The sequence below is a fragment of the Crocodylus porosus genome, unplaced genomic scaffold (genome assembly GCF_001723895.1).
Source record: "Crocodylus porosus isolate Cpor-Errol unplaced genomic scaffold, CroPor_comp1, whole genome shotgun sequence".
Lineage (NCBI taxonomy): Eukaryota > Metazoa > Chordata > Crocodylia > Crocodylidae > Crocodylus > Crocodylus porosus.
Genome location: NW_017728918.1, coordinates 67,764,223 through 67,774,630, shown reverse-complemented (window position 1 = coordinate 67,774,630; position 10,408 = coordinate 67,764,223). Strand labels below are relative to the sequence as shown.

The window sequence follows — 10,408 nt, the reverse complement described above, 5'->3', positions numbered from 1 at the left end:
ATGTTTGTGAGCAGCCAAACCGATGGAGAAGTGAAGGAACTTGACTCAGTGATTTCTTGTATTTTTACTCATCCATCTATTTTAGTATTTCAGGCACCTCTTAAAAGGAGCAGAGTCCCCAGTCCGCAATTCAAGGACTAATAGGTAGGTGTATTAAATCTTTTTTTTTTAATTGACATTTTTAAAACATTTGCTTTGAATGTTCTCTTAAATCAGGAGTGTTATCTCATGTAGCAGACAGACCCCTCCCCTTCCCCCAGCATACCTGTTCCAACTGGTCTGGGATGCTGCACATGGTAGTTGCATGAATTTACTTGAATCTAAGATGACTTTGAATTTAAGACCTCCCAATAATTACATTCTCTTCATGGAAAATTACGCATTTCTTCCAGTTTTCCATGGATAGAATTTAATTATTGGGAGGTTGTCTTAAATGATCTCCTTGACCCCTGTGGTGGGGAAAGCAGTGGCAAAGGAGGCAGACAGCCGCATCTTTGCCCTTTTCCCCCTCCCTGCCCTCTTGCCATTTGCCCACCTGTGCCTGTCCCCTGCACCTTCTGCTGCTGTCCTGGCTAATAACAGTTGCAGGGGGAGCCCCAGAGCAGCTCATGACCTGTTCTTGCTCTGCACTGCAAGGAGCAGCTGTCCAGGGAACCCAGTTTAGCTGGAGACAGTGGCAGCAGCTCATTTCCTCTTGGCTTGCCCTCTGCTTAAGACCAGTGGGGGGGTCAATTTATTTCGGCTGAAGGCCTGCTTAATGAGTTTTGGTAAGCTGTTGAGCACCTCGAGGGTAGCCCTGCCCATTGATAGGTGCCCTGCCCCATGGTCGTCATCTTGGGATTGGAAGTCCCACCCCTAGCCCCTGACCCTTGCCCCGGGATGTCCCTCCCCTTGCCCTGAGAAGTACTCCTTTTGGGAGGGGGGGTTATCTGAACAAGGAAAAAACCAAATCATATACTAGAAGTCAAACATTTACTATAAGGTATTTTAATTCTTTAAAAAAAATATTTTGTCATTTGAGGTTTTTGTGTAGTGTGTGTATATATAGAGGTGACTGCATAATAGGTCAAAAAGCCTTACACTTGTATTTTGTGTGTGGGGTGTAGTTGAGGGGGCATTGTGATGGGGTGTGGCTGTGTTGGGGGGCATAGGGTATGTTGCAAGGGGTGTGTGTGTTGGGTTTGTGGGATATGAGGAAGGGTATGAGGGGTGTGGGGACAGTCCCACACGGTCTCCCCCATAGCACACGGCTCCTGCTGCCTGTGGCAGCAGCAGTAGGCAGGGGCCTTCCAGGTGCCCATCAGCATGCAGCTCCAGCTAGAACTACATATGACAGCAAGGAGTGCAGCCAGGCTGGCCTGGCTCTTGCAGGACACTTCCCGCTCCACACATGCAGCTCCTGGCACTCACATGCTGCCTTTGTGTTGGAGCTGGCTGCCATCATGTAAGCAGATGACAGGGCTCCCCACCACTTTCGGCAGAGTCCCAGAAACTGCACATGGTGGAATAGGTAGCTGTCTCCATCACGAGGGGCTTTCCCCGGTGGCATGCAGGTGCTGGGAGCCACGCTTGTGGGGTGGACTGGCCTGGCTGCTCTCCTTGTCACCATGTGCAGTATTGGTCAGAGCTGCGCTCTGCCAAGCTACAGTGCCACGAGCGCCCCGAGGGCCCCTGCCTGCTGCTGCCACTGGCAGTGAGCTATGTGCCTTGGAGGGGAGTGTGTAGGGGAATCCCAACACCCTTCCTCAGACCCACACCCTGCCCACCTGAGCTCTGTGTTCCTGCCGCCCCCCTAAACTCAAGCTCCGCCAGCCCCAGACCCATGCTTCCCAGCCCTGCCCAGCTACAGCCCCCTGCCTGCCCTGTCACAGCTCCCCCTACTGTTTCCCTACTTGCTGCCCAGAGCAAGCACTGCAGCAGGGAGACGAGGAGAAGCTGCTGGAGGCCAGGAAAACTAAGTGTGTACCCCAGAAGCTACAGCAGTGACAGCAGCAGCCCTGCCTGGAAGCTGCATGCTGACTGAGCTGGGCTCTTCTGCACACCAGGATGGGAGCAAGGCACGCGGGCTGGGTGGGGTACAGTTAATGTTGGACACTCGCAGGCTGGATTCAGCCCGTGGGCCATATTTTGCCTGCCCCTGGTCTAGAGGGTCATCTTTGAACTGCTGCTGCTCGATACAACTAGAATACCAGCCATCTTATAAAATACTACTGGAATAGAATGCCAGGCAACTTTTCCACTCTCATGGATTTTCCATTTGAATCAGTGATGTTCTGTGGTGTGTTTGTTAGTGAAGACTGCCTCCTTGATTTTTCTTTGCTATTGTCAGAGCAGTTTGGGTTAATTCATGCCATAACGGTGTTTTGCCACATCATAGTTTCATCTGGAGAAGATAGCAGTAAGAATACATGTAGGTTCCTTCTTGAACAGTTTTACCAGCACCAAAAGTTTCATAGATTGTAGAGTCAGAAGGGACCACAATGGATCATCATGTCTGACCCCCTGCCCCTGGCAGGAAAGAGGACCAAGGTCAGATGACCCCAGCCAGGTGACTATCAAGTTCCCAAAATTTCTTATTGCCATACCCCTTCCAGATTTTACCAGCTGCCCATGTATTCCTACCAGCATACTTTACCCCTTAAATCTATTATAATAATGAAAAACTAAATCTGCCTTTACACAATTTCTCCCCTGTATCCTGCAAAAATGTCTTGCATACCCCCAGGGGTATGTATACTACAGTTTGGGAACCTCTGACCTACACCAATAAATCTCTTGTCACATTGCCTGGTTCGAAAGCATGCTGCTGCGTGCTGTCTTGGAAATTTTGAAATTCTGTGTTGGGGGTATGTGGCAGGGAGCCACACATCTGAGCCAAAACACTCTAAACTGGAGTAGAATATGGAGCACTTCAAACGTTTGCCTGAATGGACTTGATCTGAATCAGTCTTAATAGAATGTGCATGTGGTCAATCACTTGAAGAAAGTAAAGTTACTTTACAGCAATCTTTTTTTTTTTTTTTTTTTTTAAAGATGTCGTCCAGTATAGTAGCTACACTCCACCCTTTTTATGTCCGTAGTCAAAAGTGCAAGGATTGGTAGGGTGCAATATGTGTTTCTGGATGCTGCTGACATGAATTGCATAGGCACTTACTTTGGGATGTGCAGCTGGACAATGGATCTCAAAGAACTACAATTATAGTTCTTGCTCAGTAACTTTTCTTTCCTTTGCTAGAGAGCACTGTGGGGAAACTGAAAGAGATGAATGGCTCTGGGCAATGTTTGACTTGCATAATAAGCCATGCTAGACAAACACAGTTAAAGTTTTATTTTACAGATCAGATTATTAGTTTTAACAAGAAACTACCTAAGTTAAAGCTCAGAGGTCATAAGTATTAAAGAGTTATGGTAAGGATATTCCTAATGATCGTTACTGAATTAAAGCTCAATAACTACTGTTTCCCCCTCTAAGACTGAATGCCAGAACGTTCTGAATCTATTTCCCCATTTATGCTACTTACATGGTACTAAGCTGAACCTATTTCAGACTTCACAATTAAAGATTTCACTGTTAAAGAACAATCTGAGATGTTAAACTGTTGCTGATTTTTAAATAATTCTAAAGAGGAAATGTGGAAACTTGGATCCTACAATCTATTTTTTTTCTCTTTACCCGTGCTGGCCCTTCAGTAGTTTCCATGTACCAGAAACCAACTGTGGTCTCTATAGAGATACTAGTTATTGCTGTGTTTTAACATGAGTTTGGTTGAGCTTGATCAGAATTATTGTATTGTGTAGAGGAGCAGACTAGATGGTGAAATGGTCTCTTTAATTGTTAAAATCTATGCAAGAGCCATTTACATTTTCAGGCTTCTTCACAAAGTACATTTTGTGCTTTTATAAAATTAAATGCATGAGGTTTTCCCACAGCTTTGTTTAAAGAGTCTGACCTGTATAAATTTCCAACCTGGATTACAGCCTAGCAGTGTAATTTTGAACATATGCAGATGTTTAGTTTTAAGAATGAGAGTAATCTTTTTGTTTAACAGAAGCTATTCATTTGCTTAATTTCAAGCACATGCTTAAATGTTCTTAAGACTGGGTTTTTTAAAATACAACAACCCTAAGTTCATTGAATATATACTGATTTTTTCTCTCCTATCCCCTTCAGTAAATTTTGATATTAACATTCTACTTTTGGAAGGTATCAGTATGTAAATCTTTAAGTTTGTAGAGACGATCATAAGTGCACCAGTATCTCTGCTAGTGGATATAGTGAAGGACCTAGACTGGTTTTGCTTGAAGTAACCTTGTGGCTTTCTTTGGAACTTTATTCTTTTGGGCTTCTGGTGTAATTTCATGTGCCTGTTGTTGCAGAGGTAGCCTGAGTTTCGATGATTTTCGGTAAGTCAAAGTAGTATGCTGTAATTGTTGCCTGTTAATGCTGGACTGCTTTTGTCATGACCACATCATACTGCCTTTAACAGCCATAAACGATTTCATTTTTAAACATCTACGAAAATGTTTTCTGAACTAAATTAATTTTAAAAATTCACAATTTGCCTTTCTTGCACCTTCAGCTTCTCAAACTTGCCCCTTTCTACAACACCTGCCCTTCCCCTCCCAAATTGCTCCTGTTCAAGTTGTGTGTTCACCATCTCAAGTCCTTTGTCCAAGTCTCATGTTCTTCACTCAACTAATAGTCTCCACAGGTTTCTCATTCTAGTCAGTTTCTTTTCAGTCAATTATAATCCTTTTTCATGGCTCCTCATTTGGTTTCTCTTGTGCTTCCTCCACAACTTCCTAGCTCCTAATTGTTTTTGTGAGGTTCTTCATCCAGTCTCTCTCTCAGCCCTATTGTTCCTTGTTTCAAATTGCCCTTCCATTCTCTTATTCTGCATTCTTGGGCTCCTTGTTCAAATTATTCTCTCCCACCTTCATGCCAGATATTAAGCTCTTGCCCCAGTTTGCAGGGGAGGGGATACCAGGTTTCCAAGTTGTTAAAATTGACTTTGATACCAGCACAAAAATATACATTGTCCTTCTCAAGCAGATAAACTGTTTTGGAGCATAGGATGATAGAAAAGGAGGACTGGAAGGGACCTCATGAAGTTTTTTCTTGTTCAGTCCCTCGGTCAAGGCAGGATCATCCTTAACTAAACCATCTCAGCCAAGTGTCTGTCTAACCTGCTCCTGTGGCATCTCCATCCTTGGAAGTTCTCAACTTTTTTTCTAAGTATTTTATTCAAATATTTGACCACCTTTATAGTCAGAAACTTCCTCCTATTTCCTCTGCTGCAGGTAGAGGCCATTGATCTCAGTCCTGCCCCCTGTACCACCGAAGAAAAGTCTGTCTCCATCTTGTCTGTAATCACACTTCATGTACTTAAACTGTAATTAAATCCCCCTTCATCTTCTCTTTTTTTCAGACTAAATAGTTGTAGTTCTTTCAGCCTTTCTTAATAAGCCATGATTCTTAGGTCTAATAGGTTTTTTCACTCTGTTGGACTCTCCAGTCTGTCCACTTCTTTGTTAAAGTATGGGGCCCAGAACTGCACATAATAATCCAGATGAGGCCTCAGCAGTACTAAATAGAAAGGAAACATGGCTTCCCTTGATTTGCAAGAAAGGGTCTGTTAATGCACCCCAATATACTGGATTTTTTTAATTTGTCTTTTTTGGGGGGGTTGCTTTTTTTACAACAAGCGCACAGTGTTCATCCATTCAGTGTAATATGCTGGGTGTTTTCCTGCAATACTGTAGCCTAGCCAATTCTTTACCAGTCTGTATTCATGAAGAATACTTTTGTGCCTAAAGTGCAGGATATTGCACTTGTTCTTTGTTGAATTTCATCTGATTGATTGTGGATCACATTTCCAGTTTATCCAGGTGAGCCTGGATTTTAGCTCCACACAAGTGTCTGCAGCTCTACCCAACTTGATGTCATCTACAGACTTGCTAAGCATGCACTCCCATCATCCAAATCATTAATGAAGATGTTCAATGTTACTAGATCCTGGAGATTCTTCATTGAATACAGTGATGCAACCAGTCTTGAATACTTCTTTCTTCTAGTCTGTGTTTGCTTCTCCTTCCCTTTCTTAAGGTGGGCACTATATGTGCCCATTTCTAGTCATCTGGAACCTCAGCGGACCTGCACAAGTACTCAGAGAGATGGGTCTGATATTACCTCAGCCAGTTCCTTCAGTACCAGAGGGTGTATCCCATTCCCATCTGGTCCTGCAGAATTGAAAGCATCAAGCTTCTCTAAGTAATCTCTAAACTGTTCTTTTCTAGGTGTACACCAGCATGAAAACATCTCAATACAATTGGTTATAGTTTGGCTCAGTAGTAAACTTGGCTAAATTGTAAATGATAAAAATTGGGATGGTTGTATGTTGAGGGTATCATAGTATCATGAATAGTGCTTATGGTTTATGGCAGGGTTGGCAAACTGATGCCTTTCTTCAAATGGGAAATGGCAGTGACTTAAAGGTGAGAAACAGAAATGGTTTGGAAGAGCAATCAAGTGGTTTATTCAGTTTTAGAATATTATGTGTGCACATGTACACGGTAGTTCTGATCAGGAAATATTGAAAGCAAACATTCAAGTCCCCCCTAACAAGAAAAAGCTTTTAGAGTTGACAATTGGTGCCGTTGGCAATATTGCTGTTTAGATGATGAAACTGCTTTGTCAGATGTTAACTGCTCTGCTTTCCCTAGTGGCTTGTAAATAAAACATTTAAAAAAATAAAAAAATAGAGAACTGATTAACCATTGGATGCATTTGTTTTGCTAAAATGTGTATTTCTTCTTTGAATCCCAACCAATCTCTCTGCATTTTTAGAGTTCTGCAGTTTACCTTCCTGATTTGTATATTCCACATTAAAAAGTTTTTAAAGGACTTAAGAAAACTATGCACTAGGGACACTCTTTAATCTTCCTGGTGGAATTCTGTATAAACTATTTCATTTGCACTTCCCCTGTTAAAAATTAACCATTCCTTGTCAGATCTGGGTAAAGGCAGTATCCGTGGTACGCATGCATTGATGTGCAGTATGTGTCAAAATGCTAAAACACGTGACTTGAATGAGATGTGCACTTGATGCCTAACATTTGTCCATGTTTACTTAAAGTTGCAAACTTTTGAATGCTCTGTTTTAAATTGCTTTGCTCTTGAGAAGATTTTAAACCTTATATCAAGCTTTTATTTCTAGGCCTCCTTAAGCCAACTTAGGTCTGTTTTCTTTCCTGTTCAGTCAGCTTTAACCTTCCTTGTTGGCTTTTGCCAGCTTTTGGCTTTTTGCCTTCTCTCCTTGCTGTTTTAAAGTCATCAGGGTCTGTTTTACATCACATGTACCCAAAACCACTGGGATGTTTATAGAAAAATTAAACAGTATGCTTAGATGTGCAGCAGTTAGCAAATATGGACTAATGCTTTGTTTGAAATGGTGGTGTTGCTACAAGCACTCATAAGAAAGGTCATACACACTACCTCCATTTCTATAATTCTTTTAGTTAAAAAAGTTATCTTGTGAAGTTAGTGCTCTGTGTTTTGTTACTGTAATGCTCTAATGAGAACATCAGTGTTAGCTTATGATTTGAAGTCCATTGTTCCCCATATTGTTCAAATCTTGTGTTTAGTTTTTTTTTCTTGCCTCAGGGGGCAGTAAATCTTAAAATGCAATGGACAGTAAACTTATAATGCTAAAGTGAAAATGCTTGTAGCACTTGCCTCCTTTGTACTGTTGCTTGATCTTATCCCAAATATATGTAGTGGCTTTTTTTATCTAAAATTTTGACTCGCTGTATATTGTGAGCTCTGGTTTGTATAATCCTCAGGACCACGCAGAAAAGAGGAGAAACATTTGCAATCAGCAGAATAGGCAGCAAAATTAAAGGTGTATTCAAGAGTACTACAATGGAAGGAGCTATTCTGCCTAACTATGGTTTAGCTGAAGGAGAAGATGACTTTGTGAGTAAAAAGTTTACATTTTTCCTAAATTTTGTTTGTGGGAGATGGGGTTTGTTTTTTTGTTTGTTTTTTTTTTTCCCTGTTGTCTGCCAGCTTCTTTAAATGCTTCAAGTTTCTGTCCCTTTTGCTCTTCCCTTTCTTCTGTTCAGGCATTTTTCCTGTTTTTGTTTCTGTTTTTACTACTTACTCTGAAAAGAATTTTAAAGCACTTCTGTGGTTACTGTTAATTCTGAGTGAGTTGTTAGTGGGGAGTAAATAATTGAAATTTAATGTCTTCCTTAAAAAAAATACCTATCTGAGGTGTTTTCGTAGGTTTCTGTTGTGCCCTGGAATAAAAGATTTTTCTTGTGATTCTAAATTTAAATAGGATATTTAAGTATTAATATCCTGCTTTTTTTTCTCATCTCTTCAAAATATTGAAGTATAGCATGTTTTATTAGGAACTGAAGTGAAATCAATGCAGCTGTGCACATGTGCATGTGTTTGGGTCTCTCTTTTTTCAATCCCAGTGGCCTATTCCTAGTTTTGATAATGCTTGCTAATGCAAGCAAATTAAGATAAAAATTATAAAAAATCAGATTTGAGAATTCTTAACTGCATATGAGTAATGCTCCTTCCCATGTCTAATCCTCTGCTGAAGAAGATCATTCAGGAATGTAGTGATTTGAGTGGGGTTACAATGTAGTATCAAGGTTAATTGATAAAAGGTTAGCACGATTTTCTACAGTCTTTGGTGGGGGAAATGGGATATTACCCAGAGGTTATCAGAACACTTAAGATGCCCCAGTAGTCAATGTTTTCAACTACTTACTGTCTTAAAAGGATTGTTTGCTTTTTGTGAGGATCATATTGTCTATTAAGCTGTGTACAATTCAAATCTCATTAGTCTGACTTCCACTCAGGAGTGGCACCACCTAATTTGCATGCAAGTTACAAAATAGTAATACATTTCCTTTTGTATTCTAGAATAGAGCCTTCACTTATATGTAATAATTCTAGTTCTGGGTGAAACTGAGTTAATTGGATTTGTTATAGTGTTTATGCTTTAAAACACTGCTTCACATTCATCAGACTTAAAACATTTATGGTGAAATTCCATCTTAGTGATCATATATACAAAAGAACAGATTGAACATGTCCTAGATCCTTAGTTATCTTGGAAGCCTGTCAGAGGAGCCTCAAAAAGATAGATCTGGTTATGTAGGAGAAGTAGTCATTCTTTGGGGTAAGTTAGGTCTATTTAACAATGCAAGACAAGTACTTAACCCATTTATAGACACTTATAGATATTATCTGTGAGGGGACACTTGTAGATGTGCTCCAGGAGGCAGGGGAAGGGGCACTTTTAATCACAATGGACCACTCTAATTGAAGCACCCAAAGCATCATGTGCATCAGCATCCCTGCACTTAAAAATGATGGTGAGGGTGCTTTAACCAAAGCTTGTCAAATGAGTTTCAGTTAAAGCTTCCCACTGCCATTTTTCAGCGTGGGGATGCTAATACATGTGACGCTGGAGTCTGTTGGAGTGTGTTTAATTACCATGCTCCAGCAGACTCCAGTTAATTGAGTCTGCTCTGACATGTTGTAATTACAGTGTGTTGGAGCAGCCTCTGCATGTGTATAAGCACCCTTAGACAATAGCTGAATGGCTACACCAAGCAATAGTGACAAACTTTTAAAGTATCAAAATATAGAATGTACCTGTCCATTTGCTGCAGTTATCTAAAAGAATTAAACAGAATTAAGTGATCAAGCTGTTCCTAGTACTAAACAAAATAATCCATGGATGTTTTGTAAACAAATTTAAGTTGTTCTGGTATTTTTCTATTAATACGGAATTATGTGTTAGTGTTTGAAGAGATGCATGCTTGGCACACAAGTGGCTAGCAAGTGTGTAACCAGAAAATGCATCTATGCTCCACTTATGTGTGTTATCTCATGATTGGATTACTCGAGAAATAATGTATGTATAAAAGTTCCCCAATTTTGAAAGAGGTTTTTACACCATTCCATCTGTCAGCTTGACTGACAGTGAGTAGATGCTGTTCAGGTTTATACATAGACAACAAAAGTGGGGGGCTAATGGGGCTTAGTTCCCCCCCACCTCCAAATGTGGGGCAGCAGTAGGGCCCTAAGGCAGCCCAGGCACAGATTTCTTTCAGCTGCAGCAGGGGTGAGGAAGGGTGCACATGCAGCAGTGAAGGAGGGAGTGAGGCTGGGGCTGGGGCAGGTGCTGCACAGCTGGGGCAGGGTGCGGGACTGAACCATGAGTGGTTAGTCTAGGAGGCACAGCTCCTGCTGCTACACACAGCCTGGGAGGTGCGAGGTGAGGGCAGGTTGCCACTGTGGGCTGGGGCTACACCGGACTCTTTCTGGTTGGGGGGTGGGGGCTGGGCTGTGTTCAGAGCAGGTGGTGGGATTGGGAGGGGG

At 41.5% G+C, this 10,408-nt stretch overlaps 1 protein-coding gene across 4 annotated transcripts in view; it reads left to right on the top strand.

Moving 5' to 3' along the window:
- The window catches only part of SNX14 (sorting nexin 14), a 90,565-nt gene that overhangs the window by 37,388 nt on the left and 42,769 nt on the right, over positions 1–10,408 (top strand). For 3 of the 4 annotated variants that reach the window (XM_019537700.1, XM_019537698.1, XM_019537701.1), the window contains exons 15-17: positions 86–144; positions 4,378–4,404; positions 7,843–7,975. In XM_019537700.1, the coding sequence (XP_019393245.1) occupies positions 86–144; positions 4,378–4,404; positions 7,843–7,975 (219 nt within the window). The remainder of the gene's footprint in view (positions 1–85; positions 145–4,377; positions 4,405–7,842; positions 7,976–10,408) is intronic. The other variant, XM_019537699.1, reaches the window with a different exon arrangement.